The 21,365-nt window shown below is 42.9% G+C and overlaps 1 protein-coding gene across 2 annotated transcripts; it reads right to left on the bottom strand.

Annotated features, from left to right (window-relative positions):
- Positions 1–1,240: 1,240 nt before the first annotated feature.
- On the bottom strand, positions 1,241–20,378 carry brpf3b (bromodomain and PHD finger containing, 3b). Of its 2 annotated transcripts, XM_012861897.3 has the most exons (13): positions 20,018–20,378; positions 16,684–18,242; positions 14,967–15,123; positions 14,728–14,859; positions 14,043–14,171; positions 10,756–11,068; positions 9,013–9,297; positions 6,977–7,558; positions 5,227–5,284; positions 5,052–5,140; positions 4,858–4,952; positions 4,626–4,780; positions 1,241–2,387 (listed from the first exon to the last, which is right to left on the bottom strand). In XM_012861897.3, the coding sequence occupies exons 2-13, from the start codon at positions 18,216–18,218 to the stop codon at positions 2,204–2,206; spliced, it is 3,714 nt and encodes a 1,237-aa protein (XP_012717351.2). In that variant the 5' UTR covers positions 18,219–18,242; positions 20,018–20,378; the 3' UTR covers positions 1,241–2,203. The 2 variants fall into 2 exon arrangements, 1 of the variants encoding a protein (XP_012717351.2); XR_002428130.2 differs by lacking the exons at positions 1,241–2,387; positions 4,626–4,780 and having other exon boundaries at positions 4,936–4,952; positions 5,216–5,284.
- Positions 20,379–21,365: the final 987 nt, after the last annotated feature.

Raw genomic sequence — 21,365 nt, 5'->3', positions numbered from 1 at the left:
TGAGTTCAGCCCACTGTCGGCCTGTGATGCTGTGCAATGATCATATCCAGCATGCGGTTTTGCTCACAAAGCATTTGAGTCTGGGTGATCGCAGCTCGGTTTAAACCCTCACACACCCCCGGCAGCCTTACCAAGGATAGAACCGCTGCTGAGATCTTCTGTATTTGCTGATATACCAGGTAACCGCCGGCAACAATAAGCAGAAATCATATTATCATAAATCTGATTGATGTACACATCTTCCACATCCTCCATGGACCAAATAGACACATCATCCAGGGTGTATCCAGCTGCATGTGTCTCTACAGGACAGCTCGGCTCCCTGCGCCTGGTCTTCTCGTTGAGAAAATTTTATCAATTGTGTTGAGCAACCAGCTGACCACATCCACAGTTTTTGATTCAGATGATATGTAGAAAAAGGCTCTGAGAGAGTTAAGCGGCATACAGACAGTCTAGCCCTACTTGTCTTTACATCTTTAGGAGCCACTAATCACCTGTGGCTCAAAATCCAAGGCTCCAAACATCCCCAGACAGTCCATTATTCGCCAACCTAATGAAAAATTTGTTAGGATGTGCCAATTCAAGCATTCAGGATGCAGAGGTGAGTGAATCTCCTTCAGTGCAGAGCTTCTGGGTATCAATATTTGTCCATCCTAAAGCCTTGCCATATATATGCAGACATGATGTGTAGCATCGCTAAAACAGGAATATTTAGAGGTCTGATCCTCCCTGAAGGCGTGGCACCCTGGCTTACCTAGTCATCCAAATGTGTAGAACTACTGAATCAGATGAACAGAAAGTGGTTTCAGTAAATTTGAAGAGAATTACGGTTTCATATTTAGTCTAAATCAATTCTGAAAAATAACTTAATGATTTTAATACCTAATATGTACCTTGATCGCTAAAGCCATTTAACGTTCCTTTTGTTTAGCTCTGGCAAATACCTCAAGCATTTTTAACACCATGGCTCACCGACATTGCCTTCCTACAGTATACAGTAAACTTAGTACAGATTTCAATCAAAATAAAAATGAAGTAGGAATAAAGGAACACAACCCAACGTGATTTAAGACATACTATGGGAATATCAGTGTATTTAGATCTTGAATTAAAGATAAAACTTTAAATAACCCTGGAAATTATACTTTCTTTTTTAAAACCTGTCGCTGAAATGCAATGCAGTTATATATAATGTTGTGATAAAGGGTTAAAGGAAAAAAAAAAAAACACCACAGAACTCCAGACACATACATCAGTTTTTTTCTTTAATAGGATATTTCCCAAAATGTGGAAACAACTGGTTAAAGAAGTTTGGTTAACTGGTAAAATATAACAGTAGCAATAAGCTTATCAGGGTGTACTTTTCATTGGATAAAATTGGGCTCCTGGGAATAAATAGAATCATTGGGTGGGTAACAGCGAAAGCTGGTGCTTGGCGTTCAGTGAAAATCTGCAAAAACATGAAGCCGCCTGTTCAAACGCTGACGGCACTTTCTTTTAAAAACCTCACTCCATTTTTTTTCCTTCTTAAATAAGAACTCAATTTAACCAATATAACTTTATTTCTATAGATTGTCTTCCATAAATAAATTATTTCTCTGTATCAAAAGAAGAGATTTCAGAAAGAAATTGCGGCTCGGCTCGTTGTGTCCAACGCCACGATTGCACACGATGCAAACCCACAGACTACAATAGATTTACATTTAAAGACAAAAACTGCAGGAATGATTTCATCGTCACACAGAGCCTGGTTCGCCCCTTTAAAAGGCTGATTGAAATACGCGTTTGAAACATTAAATTAGAATGACACACAGACATATGTAAAAAAAAAAACAAAAAAAAAAAAACTATGCCAGTAAAATATACACGAGTCTTCTGTAAAAAGTTTAAAACCTAGAAAAGCTGTTGTATAAAAGAAGGCAGTGATGCATTCATCAGTCTCCTGCAGTTCGTTTGAAACGTCTAATCTCTTCTCTGACCGGCTTGATCCCTTGGCAGCAGGATCGATATGAGATCTTTTACGTTGGATCAGACTCACAGATTTCATAACATCCAGGTGGGAGTAAGCAGACGCCTCCATACATCCCTGAACGGGGGAAGTTAACGCTTACTGCAGCAACGTGGGGCTTAACGTCTCTTCATTTACACACCAGTGGGTCAGCTAGGGAGGACAACCTGCACCGTCCCAGCTCACCGCTGCCCTCTACAGGTAGTTGGAGGTCACGAAGCAGTGGTTGTGGGTGACCCGGCTCTGGTGGATCATGGCGCGGTCGTAGGCCACCTGTACGGACTTGCGGATGCTGGACTTGCGGCCCTCCATTATGCGTAACTTGTCAGCGGTGTCGTCCACGCCCAGAGGGGTCAGCTTGTCACGAGGGAGCCACTGCCTACAATCCCGGAGACAGAATTATGTTATTACGGGTGCTTTTTTTTTTTTATAATTACTGTGTGATACGTCTCATGAAATCAAAGTGACCTTCACCTTTATTTGGTCATGATACCAGTGGTCTAGTTGTGTATTTTATACTATACTGACTTAAATCCAGTTCTGGGAATCATGTTGTTAAGTATTCACTCCCTATGATCTTTTTCAAATTACAACACAAACGTTAAATCAACTCATGTCCACAGCACCAATTCACAACAAATGTAATGTTAAGGCCCCTAACATCCAGTCAGAGACAGATTTAACATCAATTACATAGAGTCCCATTGGATGTTAAATGTATTCTGCTGGGATTTCATCAGATGAACCAACACACAGACACACAAAATAGTGAAAGCGGAAGATAAGCCTTCAATGGTTTTCAGTTAAAAATGGAAACAGTGTGGCGTGAACTTGCGCCCATCCTCTGGACTCTAAACTTCCCAGCATCGCCTTTTGCTACAACAGCAGCAGCGAGTCTTCTGGAGGACGCCTCCAGCAGCGTAGCACATGTGGAGGCTGAATTTCTTCAGACGTTCTTCTTTGTGCTGCCCTGCTGGAAGGTGAACCTCCTCCCTAGTCTTGTGCAGCCTTTTAGTGATTTTCTTCCAGGACTGCTCCGTATTTAGCTCCGTCTACCTTCTAAGCTGCTTCCCCATCCCTGCTACAGAAGTTATTCCCACAGCGTGATGCTGTCACCACCATGTGTAAGGGTAGAGATGATGGGAAGTGTTTTTTTTTCCCCCTCACACACACCGATCAGCACGTAGACTTGTGGTCTCACCTGATGTGTTGGTAGGGTTGCTGTTGGGCCGGATCCTCGGTTTTGGGAAGTTGAGTTTACGGTAAACTTCCCTACAACTTTGCTTTTGACCTGTCTGGTGAGTTCATGGTGCCATTAGTTCACAGAGGGTCTCTTTAAAAACCTCTGAGACCTTTAAAGAACAGCTGTATTTAAATTAGATGAAAATGACTCAAGTTGGCCACATGATCCCAAGGGTGCAACGCTTATGTCACACTTCCTGAGGCGCAGTGAATCAAAACACTGAGGGACCTTGGATCACAACACCAATGTCGCCCTGCTGCTTCACTTTGCACTTAACTGCAGCAGAACGTTTGAAGCGTTTCGCTGGTTTAACCAGGAGTGGTTTTTACAATACAGGTGAGCGCGTGTGCATATAAAAGAGTATAATTTTAAAATGTACTCCATCATTAGTGTAAATGAACGAAACAGCAGCAGAAAATGAATGGCAGTCTTCCTGCTGAAGCAAACTGGTTGGGACGGGTTTCATCAGAGCAAATGTGGGTAAATCCACATGAACGATTTTTAGATTTTCATGTCTAAAATATTCTGAAAACCCATCAGTCATTGACGCTTCACAAAGAGGCACCGCTTAGTGCTGATCTAGAGCAGTGGTTCTCAAAGCCCCCCCCCCCCCCCCTTTACAGGTAGGAACATTTTTCACGGACCCTCACCCCCACAAAATGGGTGAAAAGTTTTACTTTTATTGTTTTCTGCTTTAATGCATTAAAGCTGTTGCTCTGAAGATTACCCAGAATCCCTTTTAAAGTTTATTACATATATTTTTTTTAATGTTCTATTTTCTATCTACATTTTATTCCTACTTGCTTTTATTCTGTTTTATTTTTGCTATATTTTAATCATGTAAAGCACTTTGCATTGTCTTTGTACTGAATTGTGCTATATAAATAAATTTGCCTTGCCTATATATATGGGTCCCTTTATAACATAATGGTTTCTAACAACTAGAATGTTTCAACACTGCCACACTTTATACAATATTAACAACAATATAAATGGCTTCTAGCCCGACTTGTACCTGCAGTCAACTTTTAACTAGCTATGGCAAAAATAATATCAACCTGTAAATATTAAAGACAAACTTCAGTTACATTAAGTTTTGTACATTTGTAGGAGTTTAATAATAGTATGCATAATATTGACTGTGGGGACAAACCAAACAGCAGGGGGTGCTATTGTTACATTTAGCAGGCCTGTATTTTCTGGACAAATAAAGACAAGGCTTGTCTTGCACCCCCCCCCCCCTTGCAGTACCTTCACACACCACTATTTGAGAAGCACTGATCTGTCCCTTAAAATCCTGATAAAATAAAGTTTGTGCTTGGAACCCGACAAACAAAAACTTTGTCTTTGCGTCTGATTATCCTGGAAACTCACCACGTCCTCTTATTATCGAAGAACAGCACCAGGTAGAGCCTCTCGTTGGTCTCCTCCTGCCGCTGCTCGCCCAGGCTGAGCACGTCTTTGGGTGGCACAGGGATAGGAATCCCGTTGAGCAGCAGGCCCTCCTCTGGCATCTCTGGGTCAATTATCTAAGGCAAACAGACCCAAAGGCAACTTAGAGCTACTATGTCTACGTACGAGATGACGGGGAATGTGAGAAGCTCACCAGGGCGGGATAGGAGGGATATCCTCGGCACTTCGCCCACACCAGGGCTAAGGGCTCCAGCTCTGTCTCCTCCTCTGTTGACTGACTCCCATTGCCTAAAACGCAGCAGAGCACATTCGCATCATTTATAATAATTTACACATATCAAACGGAAACAACACATTATTATGGCAGCAGGGTATAAAATGAAGTACCGGTGTAATCCGCATCTCCGTTGACCATGTCCAGAAGAGGAACTTTGGAAAGAGACGGCTTTCCGAGGCTCCGTTTGGGCAGCGAGTTGCTGGAAGAACAAACGCACGGTTTGTGTTAGCAGACCGGTCAGCCGGCACCAACGCCGGTCAGAGGAGATAATCACCTTCATCTTACATTTCTTTGTGAAGGACGGGACAGGATCTGGACTCGGAGTCAAAGCCGTTGGTCAGCGCTGAAACCGGAGCAGAGAAATGAGAATGCGTTACCTACAGCCCCGTCTAGGTCACAGCGAAACGCTACAATGGGGGACGCCGCTGCTGGTTAAAAAGCACAAAACGCTTAAAACACAAATCAGGAAACCCCCGAATGAAAGTCTAACAGAACCGTTCATCCTGGGTGAAAACGCTGAGGCTGCCTCCTGATACAGACCAGAGGGAAAAAAAAAAAGAGAGATCATTAAAAGGCGTTTTATTTCCTGAAAGAAATAGAAAAAAATTAAAGCTGAATTAAGTAGAAGTGCATTAATATGACCAATTATAACGGCTTAAATGGAGACATATGCACTCAGCCTTGAGGAATGAACTAAGGACCCATGAATAAAACAGAACTAGTTTCACAAATGGAGAATTCACCATCAGTCCAACTTTCTCCTACAACACTTCAGAGGATGGTTTTGCTGGACGGAGCCTTGACGTTAAAAGTTTTGTCAGAAAGGTTCGATTAGCGTCAGGAGATCTGATCACATGCGTGTCTTCAAGCTTCTCCCCTGGTGAAGGAATCAATGTCCATCGACTATTTACTGATTCAAGCATATTTACATTTACTGCAGAAGTACTGACGTCCATGTCATCTCACCCCCTGCGTTGCGTACCAATAGTCTGTTTACCCGTCAGCCCATGTCATTTTAAATCCATGTTCTTAAACCAGTGTGTGTCAGGTTAACGTTTGTTATATTTAAGTCCCACTGTGGAGATAAATGGCCACAACAAGGCTCAAATCTCACATATATTGTGATATGAACCAGTGTTGTAGTACTCAAGTCAGAGACTCGAACTCGAGTCATTAGCTAAATTTAGAGACTCATGACTCGAACTTGGACTCGGCTCCTACATTCAGATCATTCTGACTCGGAAATTGAGAAAAAGACTCGACTTTTTTTTTAATATCATTGGGCTATAGTTTTAATATGTCATTATAATATTATTTGGTGTATGATTTTAATATCTAAATTATTAGTGCAATGTGGTGGAGTGTGGATTTTTTTTTAGTTTAAAAACATGTAGGCTATGCTTACTTTAGTGCGGAACTTGGACTCGACTTGATCAATAAGGACTCGACTCGGACTCGACTCAGATTTTTTTTTAATGGCTTGGACTTGACTCGGACTTGAACACTGGAGACTCGAACCTGGACTCGGACTCGAGGCATAGTGACTTTACTACAACACTGATATGAACTAAATCCATGTGTGAAAGTGTTATTTTACCCCAGATTGTCATTTATTCTGGTTTGGACCAGCTGCCTTTTTTGAACTATGATGATCAAACCAAACTAAGTCGGACTGACCTCCGCCTGGTAGGGATTTACTAAGCTGACACCCAGCGTGTTTGGTTAAAACAAACCGACCTTCTGTTCATCGGCTCCTGTCTTTGGGCCACATTCACCCCAGCAACCCTTCTAAACAAATAAATTGCAAAGTCGTTGCAAATTTGTTTCTCTACTGAAAAACAGACCGACACATTTATTCTGTCATTGCTGCACAACACCGGCGGGTTCCAATATTGAGACTGATTGCAATGCAGCTAAGACGTGGAGCTATTTCCAGAGCTAAACGACTGAAGCAATTATAAGCCACCAGGAGAGGTGAGCTAACATTTTTAATCAACTTTAAGTAGGAGCCAATAAAGTGGTTGAGCTTTTTTACCGCTTTCCAGTGCATGATTCACCGTCCTCTCCAGCTCGGTGTCTGACGATCCGGTCCATACTTCGTGAAGCGTGGGAGGACCTGGGCTTTTCTGGGGGGTCCTGGACACCGGGGTGGAAGAGGGGGAGCTGGCAGCTGAACTGGGAGCCGTGGGGTTGCGACTCGTACTCTCGTCCTGCGGCCCCTTCCCGTTCAACACAGGGTTGTCCCTTTCCCTGCAAAGCTTAGCTCCGTTCTTTGCCTTCTTGAACAACACGGAGGTCCGTCGTCCGACCCCCCCGGCGGCAGGCCGCAGAGAGGTGCAGGGCACCGGCAGGCCGTTGGCCACAACCTGCCCCTCACTGTGCAAAGCGGGGGGTGGGGTCGTACGACGCTCTTGTGCTTTAGTGCAAATAATGTTCTCCGAGGCGCTGCTTGGGAGGTCGCTGTTCATTCTAAGGCGCTTGCAGCCCACCGTGAGGGATCGGGCCTCCCCCGTCATCGGCCGCAGCGTGGGGGGCTCCAGAGGGGCGTCCCCTTGTCGTGGGGGAGGAGACGGTCCTCTAGGTTCCAGTCTTGGGGGCGAAGTGGATTTGATGTCATCTAAAAAAAATAAATAAAGTACATGCAAAGACAATTTAAATCTCACTCAGCATTCATGATCAATGAGGGTTATGTAGTACGCAGTATGACGTGGTGGTGTCACACAAGAAGATGGTGTCTTTATCCGATGAGTAGGTTTTAGTCCTTACACATTAACCACAGCCCAGAAGGTGTTCCAGTAAAAATGGTCGATCAAGACGAGTGACTAAAGAGCATTGCTCTCACCACTGTACACCAGCAACAAGCCAACGTTTTCACACAGAGATGCACCGAGAAAAATCAGACGGGGACCAGAATCAGACGACTTTTAGCTTGAGTGGCCAGGACCTGACATCACATGGCCGGGAATTTAAAAGAAAGACATTATAATCCTGTGGATTTTTCCAATCAATGCACTGAATCAAATTGAAGCCTAACCAGGTCAAGGCCACAAAAAACACTCATTGGTGTGGAAGTTGTTACTGAGCGAAGAAGACTCAGATCATTTCCATTATCGGTGAGACATTTAAAATGAAGCTGGGGGGAACTACAAGATGTAAACATTTTTTTAAATATTACTATTTTGTAAACAATGATCCAGAAATGTCTGGATTTAGACCTTCAATAAATGGGTCAAACAGGCTGAACAGAAGACAGCAAACCAAGTTGCTCTGTTTTATCCTTTTGAGCTCCATCTCTCTGTCATGAACCTGCAGCTTTCTGGGAACATCGGCAGCCATTTGAAAAGTATACCCATACCTTCTATAATGCAAGCTGTTCCAATGTCTAACATTTATTTAGTTTAAATGGTAAACGCCTTCATTTTCTTGTTTGTTTTTTTTAAATTACAAACCCCCTTCTTTTAACAGCAGCTGTTCTCACACACAGTGTGACGTCGCCTCTGGCTCTTATAAATAACAACAACCGCTGGAAGCAGGAAGGCTAGAAGAAATATTTTGAATGCCGTTCTCACATCTTCTTATATTGTAGTTTTTGCTTTTTGGCGGGACAAACTGGAGATCAGAGGTTGGGCATTAAACCCCGATCAGTGCATCTCTAATTTTACACGGGTCAATTCGATCGTGTTTTGAAGTCGTCCTCAGCGATGAGTGTCTGACCGGACCAGGCTGTAGTCGGAGGTGAGATGATATGGCATGACTGAAAGTGGCCCGAGGAGAGTAGTGAATCCATGAGGGTGATGTATAAAAAGGAGGTGCAAACACAGAGTGCACTAGAAGAGAGGAGTTGTAAAGCAGCCATGGCTAACGAGACTCTCTGGGCCCCTACTTACTAGACTGCAGACAGTGGGGTGGTTGGGGTTGGTGCGTGGGGGGGACCCTGGCTCAATTACCTGAGGACAATGTTCTGTTAGCTCATGTTCACAACCGATCTCACTGAAACAAATTAGTCTTTCAAACAGGTTCATGCACTGCCAATTGCATGCTGCGGATCATTCAGAGCATTTCACCACGCACCTTTGTCTGAGCACGAAAGGCTACCGTCCGCCTTGGCGTCCTCGTCGTCGTCTTCCTCGTCATCTTCTCCTTCTTCTTTGAAATGCCCGTTGTGAATGCCGTGGGCCGTGGGCTGACCCTGTCTGTGTCGCAGCTTGTTGATCTCGCGCCGCAGCAGGCGGATGCGCTTGGTACGGGCGCCGCTGCACCGCATGGAGGAGACAAAGTCTAGTTTCTCTAGAAGCTCCTTCAGCTGTTCTTCCACGGTCATGTGGAGACGGTTGTCCGGATCCAGAACGCTGTCAACTGAGCACAGTCATGTTTTTACTTGGATTAAAAGGTGGAACATAGTTGATGATATCCCTAATGACAACTTCAGTGTTCACGCCTGTTTACAACAATAGTTACAAATCTTGATCAAGGTGACCGACTGAACAGTTAGCCGTGTGTCACAGTTCAGTGCAAAGACGTACTTAAATGTTATCACACAAAAAAAAAAACCAAGAGCTGCATCACAAGACCTCGCACAATATCACTCTTCAGCAGGGGTGGGTACCAAAACGATCGTGGGGCCACGTTGGACAAGCTTCAGCCTCATCTGTCCTCCTAACGGGATTTATAAGGTTGTACTCAATTTTTCAGAGACACCAACTAAGACAACATTGTTTTGCTGATCTTCACGCTGAGGGGACTGGTAGGAGGGGCTAACGCTCCGCTCTCACATGTTCGCCTCGCTTACGTTCATCAACACTGTTGCCAACTATTTAGCAACTTTTCAGAACGCTCTAAAGACTATTTTATTCAAGGAGACAAGGTATCGGTCTAGCGTCTTTTTCCGTGTTGTTTGAGACTTTAGCAACAAGTAAACGCACCGATCGCTCAGAGTTTACAGTCAGCAAACCATCAGCTGTGAGCCGCTCCCGCTTTGAAAGCTCAGTCAGGCGGTCAGTCAGTCTGAGCCGCCGTGCTGCCGCAGCAAACTCAGCATGAAGTCTGTTTTCCCATTGGAAACGAGCAAAGCTTCCACTAGATTACAAAGCGGGATGCAAATATATTATAAATCTTTAATGGCTAATGGGATTTTTTTTTTCCTCTGAAACTGTTGCACTTAAAGCCTCTTATTTATTCAGCTCATGCGCTGTGGGTGTCTCTGCTATATTTTGGTTAAAATTGACACTAAACCAAATGTATAAATGCAGTTTGGATTCAGGTAAAAAAAATTTTTTTATATTTTTAAATTATCTTATGGAGTACTTTTTGTTTGGAGCATATTTAGAGTGTTTTTAATTATTTTTTTTGTCTTGTCAATGTAGCTATATTTTTTCTACAACATACTTTTTTATTCAAGATGTAGTGTTTTAACATTTTCTTTAAATATATAAACTTATTTATATAATGATTTTATCGCTATATTTCTATAAAATAAATATTTGTACTTTTTGTTCCAAATGTTTAAAATTAAACCAGTCAGTGACCATGATTTGTTTTTAAGTTTTTTTCCCCTTCAAAAAAAAAGTCGGGATGAGTATCGATAAATCCTTAACCATACCCATCCCTACTCTTCAGTGAAAACTAAATACAACACAGACAGAAGATACATTTTAAAAGAAAATAAGCAAAGATATAAGAAACAAGTACCTAAACTTATGCTTTAAACATATGGTACGTCCTTTAAAACAAACCCCTCACCGGCAAAAAAAAAGAGAGAGATCAACATCTACAGACGCATACTCAAACGTTGCCTCTGAGACTACAGGAACTTACCGTCCTCCCAGGTGCAGCTGTAGAAGTCTCTCTTCTGGGGTGACTGAGGGAGGTGCATCCCGGACTCCAGGTCGAGGCCGGCGTTCGTGGCTTGCCTTTGGGCGTGCCGCAACACGGCGCCGCCCAAGTCACGGAGACGCAGCGCCGTTTTGTAGAAGACCGTGTCTTTGGCATTGTAGAGGAGGCAGTTTGACACCATCAGATTGAAGTCCGCCTCTAGGTCAGCCACTGAGCGGTAAGCATGACTTTCAAGCTTGGAGCGCATAGTAGAGAAGTCCATTGGATGGCTGATGAACTCCAGGTAGTCTGGAACCTGACAACAGAGCAGAAGCGTTCCTTAAAAAACATGAACGCACTCTAAATAAATCTAAAATCATAACAGAGCTAAATGCTTTGGGTTTTTTTTAGACCATCCTTCAAAAATCAGCATTATATTTTCTACCTTCGTTCAGTGTTTATAGTCGGTTAAGACGTCAAAACTGGATAAAAGAAAATCCCTGACAACAATGAAGTTTCTGATGAAAAACAACACGTAGATCAAACAGCAACGGCAGCATAAACTCAGCTAAAAGCTAGTGCTGGGTCTGACTCAAAGCAGCTTCAACACTAGCAGGGGAACTTTGAATCTACACTTGAACAACTATTAACATCTTTTTAATCCGACTGCATCACATTTGGGAAGATACGCCTCCTTGAGCTTCCCACAGATTTAAAGGCGGATGTGATGCTGTCGCAGAACACCGAGATGGAAATTACTCTGTATCGAAGGCCTTTGCAAAGCCGGTATTAAACCCAATATCCTGGATAGATCAGGTGGAGAAGGACCTCATTAAGCTCGTTCACACTGAGCAGTAAAATCCTCCCCTGAGCGATCAGCTGCTCGCCTCGAATGCAAATAAAGCAGCCGCATCGCTCAGTGGGCCGTCAGCGGAGCGACAAACTTCTAGCCTCACAGATACGATCAATCGTTGAAGTTTATTTTAACATCATTACAGTTCATCTTTGTTTAAGCCACATTTTAGGGAGACGTTTCCCACAAAACTCTTGAGCTCATCGGTCTATTTCCCAGGCCGCGCAGCTTATAAGTGAGCGGACGTCGGCTCTGTCCTGCAGAGAGATTACATGACGTTAGGGCTGCCACTCAGCGAAAAACTTTAAACCTGGACACCAGTGCTGAGTAAAATAGTCCTTACCAAAATATTTTAATGTGTCACTTCCTGTTTGGCAAAACAGTAGATAAGATTACACTTACGTACGTACATTTGCTTCATTCAAGCGGTTAGTTTATTTTATTATAATCGCTTAAGTGTGCCACTGTGTGCGTCAATTTACCTGTCAATTGTATATTATTCCAAATAAACTTTTACTTTTGAGGGAAAAAAAAAAAAATCAAAGATGAATCTATACAAAAACGGTGTTTCTAAACACAAACTTGAATCTGGTGTAAACAAGGATCTTGTTCATGTAAATGTACTCAGCAGCAGCCCTATACGATTTCTGTCTTTCTGGTCATTTTGCATAACGTTTTATTTGGCGATAAACAGCAGCAGGGTAGGTGCCTAATGGGTTTATACCTCTTTCAGCTCTAATTGTCAGCTTCAGTGTGGTTCCAGCACAACCCGTGTTATCATTAGCTACATTCACCCCCAGCAGCTTCATAACCAAACGGTGAAGTAATGGAGGAGGGTTTACCGTTTAGCAGCCAGCTGAGCTGTCAGCCGGTTAACACGTTCCTGCCTCGACTCGTACCACAGGAGAACGAAGCGCTGGGCAGCACATCCTGACGGGGAAGTCCCCATCGACAGATCTCTGCCACTGGGCTGCCTGTGTCCGTAAAGCTAATATTTAGACAGGCAGCGTTAGCTTATGTTGTCTGGAAGGTTTCCTACGGCTCTGTTCGGGGTTTCTGCCAGATGTAATTGATCGTGGCGCACTGCCACGGCAAAATAAAAGCCGCCACACCTTCAAAATGAAGTTTTTTTTCCCCCAACATGTGGTAAAACGATGTAAAGCGTATGCGATAGATATACTCCATATTATGTATAGTTTATATTTGCGCACGTATACTAACTATAATCCACGTTTAAAATGAATTTAAATCTGATGAAACATTAAAATGTGCTTTTTTATTTAGAAAAACCAACACAGCCTGCTCCTTTTTAAAATAATCTTTTATCTCTGAAACTGTTGCGCTAAAATAATTGACTGACTAACATTCACAAATCATTTTGTAAAGGTCATTTTTAGTTCCAAACACATTTAATCACTATTTTGAGAACTTTTTTTTTTTTGTCTAGGCAAAAGCTCTGCAACAGCCTGGGTCACGAACGTGTAAACAAATATGCAAATTAGGTGAGCGGCTGCGGGGACGGTAGATGCTGAGTGTCTGTTATTGCAGCGCTGTCGGCGACAATTTGGGTAAAAAAGTGGTGAGTTTTTATCTATTTTGACCAAAATTAGCATCTTTATACAATTTATTTTCTTAAAAATCAATGATGTCAGTGTGTTGATCATTTTGACAACCCTTTATGATGTAACTCCATTGCAGTTTGTGCCCATAATCTACTCCACACGCTCTGATCAGGGGACTGCTTCACTTTGCAGCCCAGCTGTGTGGACTGCAGGGGGGCTGCGGGTTCCAGGTCGGCACTTATGAAGGTTACATAACCAACACTACTGCTTTAGGGTAGGGCTTGCTTATAATTAAGCAAACAAATGAACGCTAGATTGCCCTAGACGACGTTTCAGCATTTTATCGGGGCTGTTGAGAGCTAGTGCTTGTGACATTACGCTGTAAATGGGACCGAAGCGGAAATGAGCTCACGCCACAAAACAAACACCATCCTCCAGAGACAACACCCGTCTACCAGGGTCCTCTGATCAATTAACCTCGACTTATGGCAAACCGTATTTTCCAATTACGGAGAATTCCAACATGGATCGTCTTCTGCTTATGAGAGATCATGTTGTGGGAGCAACAGGTTCGGAGAGAAACCCTGACATCCTTCTAGCCAATTAATCATTTTAAATGACCCAGCAGCATTGTCAGACTTTAATAGCTCTGTTTGGTTTCATAGGAGCCGTCCAGGTAACGTCACGGACCGTAGGTCATCCCTGCAGCTATCAGTGCCTGTTTTGTGAATTGTGTTTCATTTTGGGCTTTCCAGCTTTCTAAGTTGTAAACTAACTTCAGGCAGCGTTCCGCTTGAACGTTTCTGAGTTTCCAGTTGATGAAATCAAGTTGAAAAGTTGCTCCTGGAGCCTGCACGGATGACAAGAAGTCTGACCTCCTTTAAGTCGACTGGCTGGGCAAAAATCTGGGCTGTGTCCTTCTCCTGGAGTTGGTCCAAAGCGGAGCGAAGCAGCATCAACATAGGAGTTAGCTGCATCTCCAAAGCTGACTGGTGAACTTTGACCTGCAGATGACAACAAATACAGACGCGTCGGGCTTTAATCGCACATTTACTGATAACCACACAAAAATAAGGATGTTATTTGGCAGATTCAGACAAAGTCTACATATAACAATCTTTGATTGATCGGGTTTATCAGTCTATTCTTCAGTGCGTTCATTCAGCTCCTCGTAGTCAAGAGATGAATTTGTATGGAAACATTAGAATAACTGCAATACGATAATAGAGAGATAAACCATAACTGCAAAGACATCCAATTGCATTAAAGTACATTTAATTACTGACCCTTTAGAAAGAAAAATACAGTTTTCTTAAAGTGTACAAACATTTACATAGAACACTAGAATTTCAGCCTGTGACTTTATTTATTGCATGAACTCAGTTAATTTCTTCTCCTGTGTTTATCTAAAACACCCTGGTGAAACTACGCCACCAGATGTTTGGACGATGTCAGCTCCGGAGCCCAAAAACTCTTATGTCCTTTTTATTTGTATATATAAGCATGATTAGAAAACTGGGCTTTTCCTGATAGTTAATACCCAGCCTACTCCAAACGTACCTGTTCTCGTTTGAGCTTCTCTCTCTTTCGTATGAGCTCCACCAGCAATCTGGCTTTTTCCAGATCGTGCCGAAGTTTCTGCCAGTACCTCAGCGCTTCTCTCGCTGCACAAATCTTCTCGTCCACTTCAGGCTACACAAAATAACTCGTTTTAGAGCCTATATAGACACCAAGTCAGAAGTAGAGTATTGAATTTTAACAACTAATGTAGAAAAAAAAACAAAAAAAAAACAAAACACCTGCTCTGTATTCCTTTGGGACTGGAAGTTGGAGTGCAACCGGCGAACCAGGGCCACGCCGTTTCTCGAGTGGCGTTTCAGCAACCAGTAGCTATGCAGCCTGTGCATAAACTGGTTCTTCCTTTGCATGAGGATTCCTTTGGAGATTATTGTCAACCTGTAAAAGATGAGAAATAAGCACAGTTATCTTACTGTTGACACAACTGCTATGTCTCTACAATTCTCCATATCTAAATTGGCTAATAAATCAAAACCAGCCACCAAAGGCAGATGCTCATCGTGGCTTAGACTTGAACCAACATGACAGAAATGTGCTGATCAGAAATCCTGGGCCGTTTTCAATCCTCCGTCCATCTAAAAGTCATTATTTAAACCAGGCGCAGACGTTAGTGAAAAAGTTTTTTACTAATATCTTTAAACAGAGACAGTAGTTGAGATGTTAAACGGTCTTTAACATCTTCTACAGGCCAGCATTATTAAACCAGCAGCCTCTGTGTGTGTTCCCTTAAAGAATGTAGACATCTACTGTAACTTGAAAGATTTTTAGAAAAAAACGAACCAATATTTTCAACACATTCAGCGGCTGAACGCTCTAAATGGAAAGACAACTTTGCTTGAATACAGAGGTGGCCAACGTGTCCCCTGGGGGCCATTTGTGGCCCCTTCATTGATGCTGTGTGGCCTCCAACTTTACACTTCAAGAATGATTTGACCCAACAGCACAGGAGGCTCATGAAGATGGAGACTTTTTGTGCTTAATTTGGCTAAATTTATGACAAAGTTAAAACCTTCTTGCAATATAAAATGTTAGGTACGACACAAAGTATTCATCTTTTAATAGCCACAATTTTTATATTCTCTTTTAGTTCATAGTAAATAGGACCACATCTGTCCAGGGACTTTTACTCAAATGCAGACTTTGGTCTGCATAAATTAATTCATTTATGAAAACGGGATTTTTTAAATAAAAATAAAATCCTTCTTAAAATTATTTCTGCTGAGAAAAGGATTTTAGTCGAGCACAAAGAAATATTGCAAACTGGAGGTTCATCTTTTTCTAAGGCAAACATGCAAAGCCCCTATAGGTTTTGCATCTACAATGGTTTACACATCATGTTCCTACAGAAAATCTGACTCATTTGTTTAATTAAAATACTATATGCTCATATTTTGTGGAGCAGGTAAAAAAAATAATTTGCTATAAAATTTGTTTGGTAATCTCAGGTTTCTTGGTCACTCGGGGGCTTTTGACTCGACCACTTTTGACAAATAGTTTGGACTCAGATTTAGTTATGCTTTGTATCAGCGAGGGGTTTAAAACTGAAGTAATGAAGACATAAACAAAATGAAGTCTTAGGAAGCACAGAGATGTACAAATGTATTCATTCATTCATTCAGTCTATATTTGCGTAGCCTCTCATTGTTCCAGACTAATACTAAACATCACTAACTCTGAGTCTTCTTCACTGAGTAACGGATTCCACAGGAAAGATAGTTTTAGTCCCAGCGACCCGATGCACCTACATATTTTCCATTAACTAACCGGGAAAAACCTTTTCAGCTCCTGGCGTCTCAATCCCCGGTCAGAGCCGACGAGGCTTAATGTCGGCCGCTTAATGTCAGCCAAAGTCTACATGACGATTTAGTGAATACGCCCCAAAAACGCAACATCTTATCAATGATGATAAAACAATGGTCGACACAGAAAGAACCAAACCTGCTTGGGGGAATCTGAGGCACTGTGACCTGTGGAGACGCCGCCTGCTGGGATTCAGACTCTGGGTTCTTCTTCCCTTTCTTTTCATCCGCTGGCTCATCTTTAAGTTTTCTACCTTTCTTGGGCAAAGCGGGACCGTCCGTGTAGGCGCTGCGCCCCCTGCTGGCCCGCCCCCTGCTGCCCACGATCCGCCCTTCGCCTTCCCCGTCGGACTCCGCCTCCTGGCCCGGAGGCGTGTGTGTCTCGCAAAACGCCGTCTTCTTAACAGAGAACGTTGTGCCGTTGACGCCCGTCTCCCTGACGGGGTCGATCTTCATGAAGAGGCCGGCCCGCTGGGCACACGTGACGTGAAAAGCCGTGTAACAGTTGGCCTTGTGGCACTGAATGCAGGCCCCGCGGCCCTTCTGCTTGCAGAGGTAGCAGGTGAGTTTCCAGCGGGCTGGAGGAATGTTACCGACGCCTTCCACCGGTTCTAGGAACACCGTGTTGGCGAAGCAAACCTCGGGAATCCAAATAGCGCACACCACGTGCGCCCAGCGGCCATCGCTGGTTTGCTTGAAGGCGCCTCCCCGGTTGGGGCACAGCACGCAGTCGAAAGGCTTCTGGGGGGACTGGAGGCAGCAGCGGCACAGCCACTGTCCCTCAGGGACGTAGGGCACGCCGTAACACTCCTGGTGCACGGCCAGGTTGCAGGAGTCACAGAAGAGGATGACGTTGCTGTTGAGGCATTCGTCATCCAAGCACACGCAGCAGAAGGCGTCGTCGTCGATGGCGCTTTGCGAGGGCGCCCGGATGCGGGCTTCCCGGTACGCCTCCTCCTCCAAGCGGTCCACCAGCAGCTCAAAGTTGTCCGGCGAAACAGCCGAGAGGCCGTCAGAGAGCCGGCCGGCGTTGACCATCTCCAGCCAGGCGGCGTCCTCCTCGTCCATGTCGTACTCGGCCTTCGCCTGCTGATCCTCGGGGGAGCACTCGATGTAGCGGTAGTAAGCTGCCGGCAGAGGAGGCGCCTCCGCCGGGGTGAAGGGTTCCACCACGTGAAACTTGGGTTCGGGGAGAGTCATCTGGGTGTGGTTTGATGCGCTAGGCTTCTCCGGCGTCTGAGGTTGGGAGTTGTGGCACTGGTTCTTAGAAGGCTGGGCTGACCTGACAGAGGAGTACCTGGAGTCTTTTCTGTGGCTTCTGGGCGTGGGGACTTTACGGGGCGTGTGCCCGCTGCTGGTGGGCGACGCGGACTGCTCGCTGTTCTCCTTGTTGCTGTTGCACTCGCTGATGTCCTGAGCCACCGTCTCGTCGTCCGTGATGACTTCCAAGGGTTCCAGGACGGAGATGCGGTGAAGCCTTCCATCCAGTTCCACCTCCACCACCTTCTGAGCCTGAGAATAGGAGAGGGTTTCGCGACTCGGAGACGCTTTAAGGCTGTAAGGGGAGGGAGATCGCTGGCGGGCACCCCCACGCCCGCCAACCGTCCCGTTGGGTTTTTTGGCATCTGCTCCGCCTCCTCCGGCCGCCTGTCCCGTTCGACGTGGCTTCCTCATAGGCCACTGCTCACACTTTCCCTCCTGTAAGTAAAAAAAAAAGAGAGAAGAAAATTAGGGAACAGTAGAGTCTGATGCTTTGTATAAAATGTTAATTATACAGAGTAGCAAATTTTATTAATAGATTTACACCATCATGGTGCCCGCAGGCACCAAGTCGTCCTCGAGGACCACATGTGGTGCCCAAGAGCCTGTTCTAAAAAAACAAAACAAACAATCCACCACCAAAACTTTATTTTAAGTGCGTTACTATTAATCACACTTGCATTTATATAGATTTAAATATGACAATATCAATAACAACGCATTAAAAACTCATTTTAAGGGAAACTCTGACTCCTCTAGTTCAAATACCAATGAAGTAGCTTAGTTTTAAGAAAAGGTTGGTGACCCCTGATTTACACGGATAGATACACAGGTCACAGCACAATATTTAAAAAACAAATACATTTTTTAATATTCCAGTTTGAATTTTTCAGTCCGATCAGTACATACGTATTGTTGATTATTCCTATTATTATTGATTACTATTATTCCTTTTATTATGGATTATTATTCCTTTTATTATTGATTATTATTCTCATTATCATGATCATTTGCCTGCACAGTAGCACTGCCTGCAGTTTGACACACACACTTGTGTTTGTTTGAATTAAAATGGACACCCTTAAGAGAAACCAGCTGAGGTATACCTTGTGCGATGTCACTAGAAGCATGTTAATGTAGAAGATTGTGTTGTGTGTGTGTGTGTGTTTTTTAAGGTTGATTAGTAACACAATATCGAAGAAACTCACCCTGACTTACTGATCTAATGGAGCCAGAGTATATATCTAAGGTGAGTTTGATCAGTTTTACAGAAAAGTCTGTCTAGTTTAATAGAGCCACTGTAGCATAAGCTACAAATGTGATAGGAAAAAATTTTATTATCCTGCTGTGTTCGTCTATGTTTTATTTATTTTTTGCCTTCCTTTACCCAGGTCCCATTGCCTCAGAAAATAAATGTTATGTACAATTGAGTTGTTTTTTACCTTTTTTTGGTATGTACAATTGACAAATCCAGCAAAATCTAACCGGAATACGCATTTTAGACAAGATAAACATAATGAAAAGTTGAATCTTTCAGAGTTACTTCCTGTTCCAGATGTGTGATTCAGCATACAGATTCATAATTGAATAACAAGACCGTATATCAAAGATTAAGCTGATAAAATGTATGTAAAAATTATAGATAGACTTTCCAAATGAAAGTGATATTAAAATAATAATGGGGAAAATCTTGTGAAACAACAGAATATAACGAGGTTGAGTTATCAGTAGGTCTTTCTCGACTTAATCTTACAAACACCTCGTTAAATGCAGCTATAACACAACACAGAAGTCATATCCAATCAGCTTTCAACAACACCTGATTGATCTGTTCAACGGCCAATCAGCTTTAAGAACATCTTGCACTCAACAGATATGAGCACTCCCGGTCCAGGAGTAAAATGTCAGCCATATTTACAGTTTTAAAACGCTGTCAAAAGCTTGTATGTGCTTAACATATTGCCGTCAGTTCCGTGAACCAGATACAATGTTACATTTGTCAAGTCAGAACAAAAATGGCACTGTCATGTGCCGCTTCTCTGGCATAGAGTATTGTTACGAGTCTATATGTGTATGATACGCCTAGCCGGCTAACTTTTAAAGAGGTTAGCCGGCTCTATGTTGAGGTTTTCTAAATAAAACAGGAGCAAAACTTCCCAAACCAGTCAGCAAGTGAAAAAGCGCGATATCATAGCTAATCAGGCAAGTCTTACCTAAAATGCCAGCTGATTGACGGGGGCGGCTCAATAACCGGTGGTTTGAAGCCGCTTTTCCAGTAATGGTCGCTCAGTTAGGCGGACGGCTTGCTACACTTCCTAAGCTAACAGCTACGGTTAGCCTGTCACAGTTTGCTAACACAGCCGGTATATTTGACCATCTCATAACCTCCCCATGTATCCCCAAACCGGCCTCTAAAATGTAAACAGTTCATTCTAAAGCCGCACTAAAAACAAACAGGCTAGAGAGACACCAATAAATAGGGCGACACCTTGTTGTCGATCAAATATTGTGAAGAGGAATGCTAGCCTCTTTCGGCTAGTTGGCTAGCTGTTTGGAGCTGAGTTTCTGCTATAGAAAAACTGAGAAAGAAAAAAGCAAGTCAAAGTAAAAGCACAGAACTTCCGGGTAAAGATTTCACAATAATGTACCTCTTAAAGACGTTAACAGTTTCAACACTTAATGAAAATAAGAGCAAATCTATTAATGATGTATTTTAGGTGGAGCATATTTTTTTCAAAGAGTTCAACTGCAATACCAGGCGGTTGCCATAGCTGGTGTCGGTACTATATAACATTTAAGAGTATGGTCTATTACAGTAGGTGTTACAAGTGTAAAAACTCTACAGCCTTTGGACATTATTAATTACACTTCAGGTCTTGATGTTGACTAACATATTAGGATCCGGATCACAAGTCTTTCATGATTTTGTTTTATGGGTCGAAGGCCAAAACGGTTGGGAACTACAGTTATTATTAACCAAAATTATTAAAAGAGTTTAAGTCAGTGTTGAAGGAACTTAAGCAACCATTTTTGAAATTATGCAGCATCTAGGTTAGACATTTGGCTGCAGAACGTACCGAATCACCATAAAAATGCAATGGACAGCTTGATGATCATGTTCTACTTATATTGTGCAACCCTAGATAAAAGTAAGAGAGTCACCGCATTTTTAAAATTACAGACATCTAAAACCGTGAGAGCCAAAATGTATGCGCTGCTTACCTATGAAATCGGCCGAGTTTTGTTATCATGGCGACATAAAAACACAACCTAACAAACTATTAGGTTGTAATTTTTGGCAGACCTCCATTTCAAGGATCTGCTATAGCAACATATCCACAGTCCATACAGCAGAGCCTTTGGAAGTGAATATATAAAAAATTAAATTTTGATTCTAGTTTTATTGTGATAATCTGATAATACTAGTAGAAACAAGTAACCATTGTTTTTTTTAAGACTACAGTAAGCAAAACGTAACTTGATGTTAGCGATGAACAGTATTTTTTTTTTTTTTGTAAAATATCAAATACATAATTAAACTAATTGAAAGCCTATTTACCA

The sequence above is a fragment of the Fundulus heteroclitus genome, chromosome 1, assembly GCF_011125445.2.
Source record: "Fundulus heteroclitus isolate FHET01 chromosome 1, MU-UCD_Fhet_4.1, whole genome shotgun sequence".
Lineage (NCBI taxonomy): Eukaryota > Metazoa > Chordata > Actinopteri > Cyprinodontiformes > Fundulidae > Fundulus > Fundulus heteroclitus.
Note: the sequence above shows the minus strand (reverse complement) of the source record. Positions and strands in the feature narration are given on the sequence as shown.

What these genes read in the sequence shown, in the direction of transcription:
- brpf3b (XM_012861897.3), bottom strand. Translation starts at nt 18,218, where the DNA reads ATGAGGAAGCCACGTCGAACGGGACAGGCGGCCGGAGGAGGCGGAGCA. An exon ending in GAATCATGCACTGGAAAGCG is followed by an intron (nt 5,285 to 6,976) that starts GTAAAAAAGCTC and finishes CTCCGGTTTCAG; the next exon opens with CGCTGACCAACGGCTTTGAC. An exon ending in TTCGATAATAAGAGGACGTG is followed by an intron (nt 2,388 to 4,625) that starts GTGAGTTTCCAG and finishes CCGGGATTGTAG; the next exon opens with GCAGTGGCTCCCTCGTGACA.